Below are 15,199 nucleotides of genomic sequence, written 5' to 3'. Positions count from 1 at the left end.
GCAGGCGGTCGCGGCGCGATGACGTCGCTGGTGACGCACGCGCGCGCGCGCGGCGGCGGTGGCGGCGGCCCGTCCGCCATGTCGAAAACCGTGGCCTATTTCTACGACCCGGACGTGGGGAACTTCCACTACGGTGAGAGGGGCGCGGGGGCGGCGGCGCGGCCCGCGCCGGGGCCGGGGCCGGGGCCATGCCCGCCCGCCTCGCTGACCGCCTTTGCCTTGCAGGAGCGGGGCACCCCATGAAGCCGCACCGCCTGGCGCTCACGCACAGCCTCGTGCTGCACTACGGCCTCTACAAGAAGATGATCGTAAGCGGCGCCGGCGGGCCGGGCGGCGCGGGGGGCGCTCGGTGCTGGCCCTGGGCACCGTGCCCTGCTCCCGGTACCGTAGCCGGAGACACGTCGGGCTCTGGCGCTTGTGGCAACGAGCCGGTTCACCCCCGGGCGCGGGCCTCGTCCCCACCGAGCGCTTGTCCCGCCTGGTGCTCCAGGCCCAGCCGCCCCACGGGCTCGTTCACCACTTTCCTGCCATTCCCGTGGGGACGGTTTTCCTTTCCTGGGCTCTAACTTGACCTGTTAAAATAGGATTAGCACGTACGGATCATCCCAAAGCAAAATTGATTCTCTTTATTTCTCGAGAACCTGTTTTGCAAATCACGTTAGAAATGTGAGTTGAAGTAAGTTTGGTGCAGACGGGCTGCAACCAGGTGCCTTTCCACGGAATCCTTATTTGTTTGGTGTCCATTCCCATGGCATGTTTGGGGCAGGTTTCCTTTGGTTTGTTTGTTTGTTTTCCCTATCCCAACAGTTTGGGATAGGTAGCTCCCTTTTCCCYGCTACAGGATCAAGGAGGAGTGCTAAAACTCATGCATCTCCCTCCTTGAGATGTTTTCTTCCCTATTTTGAGGTGCAGAATAGGCCACCCCYGTGTGCTGAGTATTTTGAGGCACCTTGTTTTTGTCTCCCTAGCTCGTCCTGGCTTTCCCTGCGGAGAGATTGCCCCTGGATGGTTTCAGACCACTGAACAACGTAATCCCTGTGCTGCCTGGCCCGCTCCCAGGTCACGATAGCTGCTTCGGAGGCCGGGTTTAGCTGCTAGCTATTGTCTCCTGCAGCCCAGAGTGTATTTGATGTGCCTGGGGAAAGGCCGTGAGCCAGAATGTTGTCCTAAATGTTGATCTGTATCCTGCAGCTCCAGGCGCTGCGCTTCTCATGTACGTAAATACAYGTGTGTGTATAGATGTCAGTATATAATTACATGTCTTGGCATGTAAACGTTACACTTGACATATATATAATCCTATACACGCCTATGTATTTGTACATAAACAATTTGGTTATGGTTATATAAATAAGTAAAGCACTTCCCAAAGCAGGGAATCATTATTCCCTGTTATTCACGTGCCTGAACTCGATGTCCTGGGAAGTTACACTGATGCTCGTGCTCTTAAAATCGACCGTGGCAGACGCAGGGACTCGCCCACTGGGGACTCGCTCCTTTTAGAGGCAAGTTCTAGAGGCGACAGCATCGCCCGCCCATCTCCGTGATGTGTTGGCACATTTGCAGCCTCTTGGGGATAAATCAGGAGCTGTTGTAAAAACACAGTGGTTGTACAAAGCTGTTAGACAGAAATGTGCTGCTGTCGGCCACTTCCCAGCTAGACCAGGCTCTTTTCCAGAGGTTTTCCAGTYCTCATGTTCCCTCATCCTTGGCATTAAATCGGGCAAAACTATAACCAGTCTTACTGATGAGAAACGTGACCGGTGTTTAGTTGTCGTAATATCAGGAAAAGACCCTGCTTAAAGGGCACCTTTCAAGCACTTGAAGTTTAGGCAACACTGGGATCAGAATTTTATCGCTGTGAGCACTAGAGAACAGGACCAGACCGGTGGTGCTAGTTCTGGCATATCTTGAATCCTATTCACAGCATCCTCTCCAGTTCCTGGGGAGGACAAGAAGCAAAAATCTTGTTTTTCTGCCTTTTTTAGGGCAAAGGTTCAGCAGCCAAATSGAAATAAGTGGGCAAGTTGAGATGTAGCTTCTCCCTTTGCTTTGTACCACTGTCTCGAGCTATTTTGTCATTATTTCTTGTGCTGTCCAGTTGCCTGCCTGGCTTCTGCCATGGGCTCAYGGTCCAGCTCTTTGGCTAGTGATCCCCTTGTGAGGGGAGAGACACGGGGGGGTTGAACATAGAGGTTAGCAAGATGTCCTAAAACCAGAGCACAAGGGCAAATTCTCAAAGAAATTGCACTGCTCTGCTAAGAGGCACCGGCAAAATCGTTGCTTGATGAAATATAAAAAAATTGGCCTACTTAAACGTTATAAAAAGTTCCTTTATGGAACTAATTCTTGTACCTTGGTGTTTGCTAGAGTCAAATCCTTTGATCTTTCATCCGTTACCGTATGAGCTTGTGCAGGTGGAGTAACCCACAGCAGCCAAATATTCACCACCTGTAGGGACCAGCCTCAGGAGSGGCTGGTTTCTGTGTGCCTCTTGGCAGGAGAAATAAGGCAGGATTGGGAAGCTGGTGCCTTTTCCTGATGTTAATAAAAATTCCAGGCTCCAAGGCTTTTTTTTCCTCCATGTTTCCTGACTCTTTTCTTTGTCTCCTCTCTACTTTTTAATGAAAGCTGAAACTATTGAGACCTCGAAGAAAAAGTTACCCTCTCACTGACGTCTTGGTGTTACCCCCTGTAGCAATCGCAGTGGGGATCTGTCTGCGGATACTTGAGGCTCACGCAGCCTCCGGAGAGTTTAGCTTCCAGATTTTTACTGTAAATATGTGAATTTCTATGACTAACTTCCCAAGATTAGGATTTTTTTTTCTTGCAGAAACAGCAAAAGTCATATTCTGAYGTGACGCTTGTAAATGTCAAATCCATGGCTAACTGAGGCAGTAGGCAGAGCTATACGCTTTGCCCTATTTTTAGCCTTGAAGCTAGCTGAGTTTGGGGTATTTTTTTATTTTGTTTTAGTTACATTTTCCATAAAATAGCATCATGAGGCAGAAAACCACACAGGAAACTTCATCTTGAGCAGTCAGTGACTGGCAAGGTTACAAGCAAATAAAGCCGAGGGTTTATTTTGGTGGTGACCATAAAAGGGCTGAGTGGCTTTATGGTGTGGTTACATCATTCCGTATGTGCCCTTTCTGCCTTTTCCATAGAGAAGCCCGCTGTTCTGCCCAGGTGAAAGAAGCTGTTTTTCTTCTTTTGAGATATTTTCCCAGCTTATTTGTGGCTGTGGCTGTGCCCCTCCTTAAGGCTCCGTGTTGCCGAGAGGGTGGGATGTGCTGCCCTGCTCCACTGTTCCGCGTCGTGTTCCCCCTGCCTCCCCCGGGCTGTGGCTGGAGGCTGTCGGCTCAGCTGGAAGCCGATACCTGGAAGCTGCTCCGAGCTGATGCAACTCCACAGCTTGGCAAAACCAGAGAAAAACCTGCTGAGTTTGCAGTATGAGGCAGCCTGAGTGACCTGCCGGAGCCTGCGCGGGGCTGTGTGGCCGGGAGCAGCACAAAGGGGGAAAAGGTGGAAGGAGGCAGGTTTCCCCTTCTCCTAGCAGTGTAGACTTGATGTTTTTTTTTCTCTTTTCTTTCTGTTTTGGATCCCCTGTCACTASCTCTAATTATCCTAGAGAGCCTCTTAATGCCCCGTGAGACGTATTTCTCCTCCACAAGGATTTTTTCATGTTGCTTTTGGTCTTGTTTGATTTAATCAACCCTCCGGACCCCAAGGGGATGTGTCTCTCCAGAATCCTCCTGGGCAGTAGGTTTTGCTGAGGAGAAGTTTTTGGTCATCCAGAATCCTGCAGGAGAGGATGCTYCTTGGAAAACCTGCATGACTGACTTGCATGCACGGAAGGAGATTGAGGAAAGTAGAGGAGCCCCCATACCTTTCCTCAGGGAAACCTGCATGGCTTATCTGGTGGGCAGCACGTGAACTTCCAAACATTTGACTTCCATTTTTGCTTTGCAAAATGTCTAGACGTTTTTTTTCTTTAAAAATGATGGAATAAATGAGGCTTAAGAATAAAATCTGCCATCTTCTCAATGCAATGTGTTTGTGCTGCTCCCAGATTATGGACTTTTGGTCAGCTATGCAAGTTTTCATGGAGTATCAGTCTGCCTGGATTTACGGCGCTGTCTGATRCTAATGCAGGTCTTTACAGGATCATATTTAGCCTAGAAAACAGTCATGCTGATAGACGCTGCCTTGACATATTTTCCTTCGGGAGACAAGCACATACTTTCCATCTTTTATTGTATTCCACCTCTTTTTTTTTTTTTTTTTTCCATGCAGGGCATCCAAGACAAACTGGGAAACACAAAAATTACCCCGTACTGCTTTCAATGGAGACTTAATTTCCCCATGTTGGATAGGCAGTGTTAATTTTTAACTTGCTGCATATTAAGATACTCTCAAGTGCCAAATTGGCAGCTGTGTGTTGTCATGAGAACCCGCATTTGAATCCATCCAGCTCCCTGACCATTTTTAGACCACTTTCAAAAGCTTATGTCCCCTCTATGTAAATAACTCTTGAACCTAGGAATCCCTTAGAGACAAATCTGACAGAGGCACAGAAGCCTTCACTTTATCAAGGAATTCTATGGACAGTGGTGACTCATGTGGCAGTAGTGCTACCTGATGAAGARGAGACTGTAGTCTGAGCTCTGTGGGTAAGAGACAAATCAGTAGGAAAATGGGCTTCTTGGAGCACCTTGTTGGATTTAAATGAATGTGTCGGGGAGCTAACCTTGTATTGGAGTGTTTTTGGTTATACCTCATGCAGGTTGTTTAGCAATTAGTTTGAAGTGTCTTTTTAGCCAAAGCAAATGCTGTTTTAGATGGGAAATCAGTCTGGTCTTTCTCTCCCAAAGGTTTTCAAGCCGTATCAGGCTTCCCAGCATGACATGTGCCGATTCCACTCCGAGGACTACATCGACTTCTTGCAGCGAGTGAGTCCCAACAACATGCAGGGATTCACCAAAAGCCTCAATGCCTTCAACGTGGGCGATGACTGGTGAGTCTCCTGGCCTTCCATGGGCACAGGGTCGTAGAGGCTAACGTGATCCTAAATTGCTTATGTCTGGAGAGATCTCCTAGAATGTGCAGCGTTCTATTTCTCTCTCTCTTTTTTTCTTTTTTTTAAATTTAATTTTTAGGTTTTATTTTCACCCCTTTTCTTAACCAGAGTGAGGTTCTTATCCCTCCTGATTGTGTCAGATTCCTGGAGCTCCTTGCTCCTTTTCCCTGCTCTCTCTAACTCTTTGCTGCCCATGTTTCTAGAACTGCTRTTTAGACTGTAAGCTGGTTGAGCTAGAGACTGTGCCCCTTCTTGTTCTTGCAGAGTCTCCGATTCTTGAGCACACTAGCTACTTTTTAAAATAATTGCCTGTCATTTTTAGCTATGCCAATGTGTGCGTGTTCAGTTGTAGGCAGCTTTGAGAACCTGATTTTCGGGTAGAACTGAGRCAGTATTCATGCAGCTGTACAAAACCACAGGGGCTCTTGTTGAGAATATTCAATTYCAGTCTTTAGTGTTCATGGGAGTTGGCAACATGGGAGAAATGTGTGGAAGAGCTCCCTTGGTGAGTAAAGCGTGGAATGTGCCTTGTCCAGGACAGGAAAGTGAAGGTTGTCAGAGAAAAAGATTGTCCTTATGTGTTCTTTGGAGGAGAAGAGTGTAAGTACTGTGAAGGCAGAAGTCATGGTAGCTGGAGAACAGTGTTACCCCCAAGAAAATACTAGTATAGCTTATTTTAAGAATTTAATCTGGGAATTGGAAGATGGTTGCACATGCTCACTGCTGTGGCAGTTTCATTCCCAGCTTCATTCCGGAGAGATGTGGAGCATGTTCTGTATTTGATCTCCTATTTCTCTTCCAGCCCGGTCTTTCCAGGCCTCTTTGAATTTTGCTCTCGCTACACTGGGGCCTCCCTGCAGGGAGCAACRCAGCTGAATAACAAGGTAACCGAGCTGATGTGATTGTCTCTTGAAACCTATATAGAAGTTAATAGGTTATTAATTTAAGGACAACCTCCTGGGTGAGGTTTTTAACAACAGCAGAGTAAGCACTGCTRTGTTACCTATAAAAGCAGCAGAGAATCGACAGTGTTTTAGAGGGATGACACTTGTGAGTCTTGTAAGCGTAAAGCCAAGCCTGAGGGCGAGCTGAACGTGCTGGGTGCTCTGTCTGGAGTGGGATCAGTGTTGGTGGGAGAGGCTCTCTGCAGTTGTATGTAGTAACATGCAGAGTACAGGACTAATCCAGTATGGACCTGATGGAGCAAACTTTGCTAGCTGGGCTGCAGAGGAAGRTGGAGCTCCACGATGGCCTGCATAGGTGCAGGGAAGGGCAGAAGGGCCTTTGGGAGCCGCAGTGCTGGGCAGGTTGAAGTGTCTGCTGGTTGGAGACGTGTGGAAGGTGGTGGGTGCCGTGTTGTCATCTTGAACTAATCTATCTTTCCTTCCTTAGATCTGTGATATTGCAATAAACTGGGCCGGGGGGCTGCATCATGCCAAAAAGTTTGAGGTAATGAGACAAATCGGAGCACTCCTCTGTCCCCTTGGGGACCGCTCTCGGTGGTGATGCTGTTCTAATGCTCTTTGGTTTTCTTTTTTCGCAGGCCTCTGGATTTTGCTACGTTAATGACATAGTTATTGGCATCCTGGAGCTGCTTAAGTAAGAACATGGGCCAAGTGCAGAACTGTCCTGGCTAGCACGTGGCTTCTTTATATCCTGTGTCTGTTCTCTCTCTCTCTCCTGTGCTCAGTTGGTGTCTTTGCCCTTCTGAATTCTCAGAACTCGGGAAACTTGATCTTTAACCCGATCTCTTCTTTAGACATAAGTCTGGGGGCTTAAGAATTAGAATATCTGCTTCCAAATTTGCTATGTGATGATTTAATGATAAGGAAAACTTGTTAAATTTTGTTTCTCCATATGCATCTGTGAAATAGTCATTTTGGGGGCTCGCGAGTCCCAGCAGTTTTGCCCAGGTGAGTCTTTTGTAGGTAAATGCAGGCTGTGGCTCGCTGGAGACAAATGGCTCTCACGTTCTTGATTTGCTTGACTGGCTTAAGAGGAGAACTTGGGCAACACGTGGATGATCAAAGGGCATGTGTTCTGTGYGGAAGAGAGGCAGAGTGGGGAGTTATTTTTCTTGTTGGGTTTTGTTTCTAAGGGAAAGAAAATCAGAGTTACAGAAATGCCTTCAATTTCTTTGAACAATCTCTGATATTTTTGTCCTCTTAAGTGCACTGCTCATCCTAGGAAATAGTTACGTGACTGAAGGCAAGCCTGCTGACAAGTCACAGTTATGGAACCTACAGGGATTTCTTGCATCTCATGGCAACCGCCATGCCAGTTTTTCCTCCTTTGTTCTTGATACTCCAGCTCTTCACTGTTATATCTCCACACACCCATTTTTCAGGCACCTCTTTTAGGGTCTCCCTTGCTAGAAGCTTCAAATRCAGCCTCATCTTCCCTCAAGGAAGACTATAATGTGTCCTCTATCCTTTGTTCTCTCTTCTTGGGGAACCATTTCCACAGGAGGCAGTTGCATACTCGAGTCCCTGAGTTTGCTCCTTGCTCTGAGGGCACTGTGGTCCCTCTGCTCTTAGAAGGTCCCCTCTGCCTTTTGCAGCGCTCAGACTGCATGTGCATCCCCTTTTTCTCCTTGCTCTTAGTCAGCTGGGTTGCCTTAAGGGCTTTTGGGTTTGCTGAGTCTGCCTCTTCATGTCTCTTCCAAATCTCCTTGGGTTTAAGCACGTGTGCCCCATTCCCTGCTCTTTGGCTTGGTCGGGTGCTGTATTTCCTTATAGAAAGTGCTGAAGTTCTGCCAGTTCCACAGCTGGCAGGCAGGACATGTCTCCAGTACTGACATGTGCGTTGACAACATCAGTTTTCGCTATTCAAACTAATGCGTTTGCCAGTGGTGCTTTCACCTCATCCCCCCTCTGTTTCTGTGAGCCAGCAAGGTTTTCCTCCGAAATTTCTGTTTGGATGGGAGAGCTGAGCCAAAGGAGCCTGGCCAGGGCAAGTCACCTCTTCCCACRTCTGCCTGAATGTCCCTTCTGGCGTGCGTTGTGCTCGGGGCTTCCCTCATCCCTGTCTGTGGGCATCAGCTCCCCGCGTTGCCTCCGATTCCCTACCTGAGGCAGTGACAGCTCTGATTTCTGCAGCCCTGGGGTTTGCATCCAGTCCAGGCTGGAACAAGGCAGCTCTTCAGGAGCCGGCTTGTTTTCCTCGGAGCCAACTGGGACATGGTATTGCCAATACTGCCAGTATCCTGGCACATGGAGGGAAATAGGTGCTCTCACCCCCTGCGCTGGCTTACTGCTCACTTCCACATACGGTTAAAATTTGCYGGAGTTCTTAAAGATTAATCAACCAGCAAGTTACTTGAGAATGACTTTCTAACCCCAATGTGGTTAAAATAGATCCTCTTTATCATGTGTTTTCTGGTGTCTTTCTGTCTCCATCTGAAAGCCTTCTGTGTTAATATCTCCAAAGAATTGAGTGGTGGGTGCATTTGTGCAGGCACAAATATATACGAATGTCATGTGTATCTAAAGCTGTATGATACATGTGGAGAGGGACAGGTAGGTTCTTTTGGTAAGAAGGTTTTTGTGTAGATTTGCTATGTGGTTTTTCAGAGTGTCGGGSGATAGTAAAACCTGTGAATAAGGATGTGTTCAGGTGCAGAGCAGACAGTGCAAGGCTGTTTCCCCTCTTTCTGGCAGATACCACCCRCGTGTTCTGTATATTGATATCGATATTCACCACGGAGACGGTGTCCAGGAGGCTTTCTACCTGACAGACCGTGTCATGACAGTGTCATTTCACAAATATGGGAACTATTTCTTTCCTGGAACAGGTACGTAGCTTCCTTTGTAATGGGAACCTAGTCTCCTTTCCCAATCAGTTGAAAGACTTGCTGTAGTAGTGTAAAATTGAGATTGCAGCTGCAAGGAGGGGGGAAAAAATGCAAGAAAGGACATGGAGAAGCACCTAGAGGGAACAGTCCTGTAGTCCCTTGTAGGAAAGGGRGATTGTAGCTTGCTTAGCATAGATCTTGACCTGCGCTGGGTCTCGTCTGTCCATGTTGCTGAAGTCTGAGCTGTGGTGACTGCTGTCTTTCCATGGCCAGGTGACATGTATGAAGTCGGTGCCGAGAGTGGCCGTTACTACTGTCTGAACGTGCCCCTACGAGATGGCATCGATGACCAAAGTACGTGGTGCTCCTCGCCCTTCCTTGATGGCCCTCACCAGCCTTGGCCCAGTTGTTTGCTGGTTTCTTCAGCTACAGAGTCATGACAAATCTGTCTTTCTGTCTCTACAGGTTACAAACATCTCTTCCAGCCTGTCATCAACCAGGTGGTTGACTACTACCAGCCCACCTGCATAGTCCTGCAGGTAGGAAAGGAGGCCTCTGTGCACACGTGCATCCCCTCTGGATGCTCTGGGTTGGAGGGCTAAGCTACCAATTCCCTGTTCCCAGGGAACAGTGTCATCCTAGTTGAGCTGTTATGTGTAGCTCTCTTGAATCAGGTAGGGTAGGGATGCTGCTACGTGTCTGAAAAGTGATGCCTCTGGAGCCAAAATTCATCAGCTCTTTTTCTGTTCCCTAGTGTGGTGCTGATTCTCTGGGCTGTGACCGTCTGGGTTGCTTTAACCTCAGCATACGAGGACATGGGTGAGCAGAGCAGCTGAAGGGGCCCTCCGTTACCCTGCAGGGTTGCAGAGGGCCCTGCAGAGCTTTGACCTTGGTGCTCCAGCAGCAGCGTTTTTTCCCTTGGGACAGGGCTCACGCAAGGCACTGCAGGACGGTGGTTCCTAAACTAGCAGGGAGGTCAGGATCCCTGGGTGGGAATTTTGAATGCTGGGTGTATCACAGCAGCAGGGTGGTGACTGAGCTCAGGGGAGAAATCACCACGTCTCTGACGTGTGAATGTCAGATTAGTGATGTCAGAATGTCAGATTTTGGGAGTGCCCTGATATTTCTGGCTTGAATTTCTAGGGAATGCGTGGAGTATGTAAAGAGCTTCAACATCCCCTTGCTGGTCCTGGGAGGAGGTGGCTACACGGTCCGCAATGTGGCACGGTGCTGGTGAGTCTCTCCCGTGCTGTTTGAAGGTCACCCGTAGCAGCAGTCGCTGTGGGGCGTGTGCCTGCATCTACCGTGTAGCTTTCTCTGGACTGAGCCCATCTCTTTTGGTGTTTTCAGGACTTACGAAACATCCCTCCTTGTAGAGGAAGCAATTAGTGAAGAGCTCCCGTACAGTGGTATGTTGGAGATCCCTTGTTTTTAGTGGGTTGTTGGTTGGTTTTGTTTGTTTTAGGTGTTTTTTTTTCTTTAATGTTTTTTCATTATTTACCTAAGATTCCTGTTGTACCAGCTGCAAGATTATMATTTCTGTTGCACATTGACCAGAGGGAGTATCTGGGTTCAAGTGACAGCGGTCTCTGTCCCTTCTAGCTCCCAAGCTTCTAGCTTGTGGTTTTGCTGGACAGGAAAGAAAATCCTTTTTTTGTCATGTGTTACATAATTTGAATCGTTTCCTGTTCAGTGACCTGGGCATTACGTTTATTGTCTTTTTTGTTTCGGATAATCCATACAATTAGAGCTGTAAGTAGATCCTGGTGCTTTTTAGGGTGTCATTACAGCTTGGGTGGTGGGAGAGGGACTCTCTCTGCAGAGAGCAGAGCCCTCTCTCCCTGCAGAGCAGCCTGGCTGGTCCCCTTGCTCCTGTGCTTTGACTTCCTTCCTCCTTCCCTCACAGAGTACTTTGAATACTTCGCTCCCGACTTCACCCTTCATCCTGATGTGAGCACGAGGATTGAGAACCAGAACTCCAGGCAGGTGGGTGCTCGCAGCCTTTCCCTGCTGGGTGTTCCCCAAACCCTGCTGTTGATGCTGCAGCCTGTGGAACCAGGCAAGGAATTTGTACGGAGACAGAGAGCTGAGGAAGTGCAGGCAGAGCCTTCCCTCTGGGATGGCAGAAAGTCCTTCTGAGAGAAAGGGTCCTTTGCCTTTGGGAATGTTGTTGAGCTCTCTCACAACATGTTTTCTGTGTGCTTGAGTCACGACGACTATCACCTCCTCTGCCCCTTGCACAAATGTTATTTCTCATGGCAACCACTTAGATGATGCAGGCAGGTAATAGTGCTAATAGTTTTGGCTCTGTGTAGACTATCAASTCTGATTGTTGTGATTTTCTCTTTTATTCTCATGTTTTTTTCTTTCCTCTAAGTAGTACTTGGACCAGATCAGGCAGACGATATTTGAGAACTTGAAGATGCTGAACCACGCGCCCAGCGTGCAGATCCACGATGTCCCCTCCGACTTGCTCAGCTACGATCGCACGGATGAACCTGATCCAGAGGAAAGAGGCTCTGAGGAAAACTACAGCAGGTACCTGCTCGGGTGTGCTGGAGGAACGGAATTCTCTCTCTGTTCCCACTGGGATGGGTAAAGTGATGTGCAAAACATTGTGTCCTGGAGGGAAATACTAAGTCACTTCTGAGGTTCTGGTTTTGCTCAGGGAGCCATTCTGCACAAACACGTGGTCTCCTTACAAAGTGTCATGGGGTGCATGGGCAAAATGCTCCTTCTGATCTCGTGCGTGTGACCTAGACATTCATCCCTGTCCCCACGGGGCCTCCCCACTCAAGTCACTCTCTCTCCCCCAGGCCTGAAGCTCCCAACGAGTTCTATGACGGTGACCATGATAACGACAAAGAAAGTGACGTTGAGATCTGAGGGGCTCTGATGTGGGCCTCTGGACCACGGGGGGGTCCCGCACTGGACACTGGTGCTCGCCCCAGCGAGCTGGGGCGCGTGTGGGCTGGCTCAGCCTCCCCTCACATTTGGCCCCATGTGGTGGCAGCAGAATCGGTCCCACCATGTGCTCCTGCTCCCTGGAGAGGCAGAGAGCAGTGAAACGTGGTCCTTGCTGCCTGCCGTGGACCAGGGTGCCACCCGTCCCCGCTCTGGGACATGGACATCCAGGCAGCGCTCGTGTCCGTACTGTAGACTCTGGCTGGCAGCCGTTCAACTACCTTCAGAGCCGGCTCTGCCCTGGCTCCGTCGCCTCCCTCGACTCCGGGGCGGCTTCTGCCGGAAAGGTGGGAGCCGGAGCGCTCGTGCCTACAATCCCTGCCTCTCTCCAGCAGCATCCTCTGACCCCTCCTGGTTTCCCTAGCCCTCCACTCAGGTACCCAAATCATCGTCCTCCGATGCCTGCACTGAGGGCTGCTTCCCGATAACCTTTCTGGCCGCCTGATGCTCCCCAGCTCCCGGAGAACCGTTGGAGAGGACGAGGCCAGTTCTGGGCTGGGGGGGACCGGAGCAGGGTAGAAGGATGTGTGTGCAGAGAGTAGTCTTGTTCGCTGTCCCCGTACTGAGTTTTGCATTCACCAACAAGTACTGGAGCATTTGCCAACTTGGACCTACCTGCCCTGGTTTTCCTCATTCTTTGAGAAGCTAAAAAGCCTGTGGAGCACAGGGTTGGTTGCCAAGGTCAGTACGTATTGTGGCTTGCACCTTTCGTGTCGCTTCCAGCTGTGTTTTCCAAGTTCACACATGCTCCTTCTGCGTGTTCAAAAAAGATCCGTGCCGTTCACGTGSAGCGCAGAGGGCTCCTTCCCATCCATGGCCGCGAGCTGTGGTCCTGCTCGGGGAGAGGGAAGCTGCTTCCTCTGGCTGCTCGCACCCCAGTGCAGCAGGGAGGCTTCTCATGGCCATGCCCACGGTCTCCAGCCGTGCTGCTCCTTCCGAGTCATCGCCGGGCACCCGTCATGGTTCGGGGAGAGCTGCTGTGGGGGTGATGAGAGGGGTGGAGCCTCTTACCGTACCGTTCTGTTTGTTTACCCACGTCTTTACACATTAAATCAAGAGGCAGTATTTTTCTTACCCGACCTGTTGTTTGTCTGTTTGATGCTCCTGCCTTTTGGGCTCCTGTCAAGGCCGGAGAAGACGCAATGGGAGGGCCGTGTCCTGTGGCACCCGGCCCATGGAGGCTACTGGATGGATGCAGGGCGCTGAACTCCTCCGCGTTTGCCAGCCAGTTTTCTGCCTCGGAGCACAGTGAGGAGCGAGCCGTGAATCCTGGTACAAAAGCAGCAGCCCCGGGGGCTGCCAGGCACCCCTGCTCGTCCCTCACGCTCTAATGAAAGCTCTGCAGGAAGCTACAAAGCAGGTTTCTCCAACCTCTCCGATAACAAATGTCTTGGTTGCTCTGAGCTGTAGCCTGTAAAAGAATTTGCCCTTTGCCTTCTCACTCTCCTGAAGTCCCTGTTAGTGACAGTTCCTCTTTGCTCCTAGCACCGCCACTCTCTGTCTCCCTTCGTTTCCCCTCGCCAGGTGACATTTGCTGCTTATCAAATAAGCCCTGAGAGGCCTGYGTGCATTGACGCTGCGCTCGGGTTCTGTCGCCTCGGCCACTAAACAGCCGTGGAAAAAGAGGAGAGGTGAAGGAGGAAACAATGATTGGGGAAGTATTTACAGGTCCGTAACTGGAGGGAGACACCTGCTCGCCCGGGTGTGTTCGACCTGTTCCCATATTCCGCCTGTTCTGTTGGGCTGTTTACACAACCGCCACCCAAGGCCTCGGGGTGACAGGGAGGAGGGTAAAACGTGGCCACGAGCGGCCYGCGGCTCCCTCGGCGGCAGTGGAACAGGCAGTAACTCACGGTCACTCCTACTGTGTGCCGAGGGAAATAGTCCTTTGCATTCAGCATTCTCTATGCTTGTTTCCACCCTACTTGATCAACCCCAGAGGAAACAACTTGGGCTATCTCGGACAATTATGTTGGTTTTTTTTTTTCCATTGCTTTTGCAAAAGTTTATAATAGAATTACACTAGCTACAGAGACTGATCAAATGTATAGCACAGCTTCTGTATGAAGAGTGACTCAGTGGACAAAGATGCATCAGCTTGGAAGAAACTGAGTTGGGAAAGGATGAGGAGATAAGGAAAACATAGAGGTTGTTAAATGCCAAGGTGCATGTTGGAGACTGGATGTATAGTCTGTAGAAACATTGCTGTGTACTTGCCCTGCAGCTTGGCCAGCCCTGTTTGATTCCTGCTGCTCTCCAGCTGAGATGCCACCRAATGTCTCCTGCAAAGCAGGAGACTCAGAGTGCTGGGGCAATGGCCAGAGTTTGGAAAATCAAAGACTTGAAGCTGAGCAGAAAAATAACCCAGTTTGATTTTATTATTTATGCCCGTTCCTGCTTTGTCTGATGTCATCAGACAACCACCTTGTTTCATCTGCTGGTGTCATCAGTTGTACCCAAGCTGAGGTACAGGCATCTGGTCWCACTGCGGGGTAGTAGTGGTCAATATTTGCTTTTCTCACCTTCTGACTCCCTCTCTTACTGGTAAACACTAAACTCTGCAGAAAGCCCACAGCCTTAGTCAAAACTACTTGTCTTTTGCATYAATGACTAAAAAAGCACTGTATTTTGGGGCGTTCAGTTGCATTGCTCTTTCTCCTGCCTTCCAYGTCTTTCTAGCCCCTAATAAACCATCTCCTGGCGGCCTTGTCAGGCTCTAGCCCTTCCACGAGAGAAAATGTGGGTGATCTTCCTCCTTGCAAYGTGCTCTGCAGCGCTGGTGGAGCCTGCACTCCTCAGCCTTTCCCTCTGCACAATTCTTGCCCTTCCTGGGCTTTGAAATAAGGCTGCACAGTCAGAGAATGGGTCTTTAGGTGGGTTACTGATGGTTTTTCTTGGAAAGAGCTGGAAAAAGAGTCAGGATTTTTTTTTCCCCTTCCTCACAGGTCTATTTTCCCACTGCAGCAAAACTGTCAAAACTAAAATTGCCGTCTGCAACACTAACCTCTAATACTAAAATCTTCAGTGTTAGAGCAGAAGTTCATGTAGAGAAGTGTCCTAACTGGTATTATCAAATAGCTACCTGTGTGCAGGAGCAGATACTGAAATCCACTGCAGTGATATACTCCTAAATGAGGTGGAAATTTTGCACCTATGGAGTCTGTATTTCATGCCAAACGGTGGTGTGGGCTGCTTTATAAAACACAGGCTGGCCTGGTAATGAAATCACGCAAGGTAATCGTTGTGAAGAGAGGCCTGGGAACACACAGGCCAGGGCTGCACCTCGCACTGTCCCCAGTGCGGGGCCACTGCGTGAGCTGAGCTGCTGTGACCCATGGGTGACAGCCCAGAAGGGTGAGGGA

The 15,199-nt window shown here is 49.6% G+C and overlaps 2 protein-coding genes across 2 annotated transcripts in view; both read left to right on the top strand.

Moving 5' to 3' along the window:
• Positions 1-10: 10 nt before the first annotated feature.
• On the top strand, positions 11-12,525 carry HDAC3 (histone deacetylase 3). Its single transcript, XM_026044496.1, has 15 exons — positions 11-133; positions 226-308; positions 4,875-5,017; positions 5,883-5,964; positions 6,473-6,529; positions 6,624-6,679; positions 8,740-8,873; positions 9,147-9,227; positions 9,339-9,412; positions 9,628-9,692; positions 10,017-10,106; positions 10,224-10,282; positions 10,780-10,859; positions 11,254-11,411; positions 11,690-12,525. Exons 1-15 carry the CDS (start codon positions 19-21, stop codon positions 11,757-11,759), a joined length of 1,347 nt encoding a protein of 448 aa, XP_025900281.1. The 5' UTR covers positions 11-18; the 3' UTR covers positions 11,760-12,525.
• Positions 12,526-12,741: 216 nt separating this feature from the next.
• LOC112951731 (protein diaphanous homolog 1-like) overlaps positions 12,742-15,199 on the top strand; it is a 46,997-nt gene continuing 44,539 nt past the window's right edge. Inside the window, exon 1 of the mRNA XM_026044491.1 lies at positions 12,742-12,849. Coding sequence (XP_025900276.1) covers positions 12,742-12,849 — 108 coding nt within the window. The remainder of the gene's footprint in view (positions 12,850-15,199) is intronic.

This window comes from Nothoprocta perdicaria, unplaced genomic scaffold (genome assembly GCF_003342845.1).
Source record: "Nothoprocta perdicaria isolate Ctin4 unplaced genomic scaffold, notPer1 scaffold_369, whole genome shotgun sequence".
Taxonomy (NCBI): Eukaryota; Metazoa; Chordata; class Aves; order Tinamiformes; family Tinamidae; genus Nothoprocta; species Nothoprocta perdicaria.
Note: the sequence above shows the minus strand (reverse complement) of the source record. Positions and strands in the feature narration are given on the sequence as shown.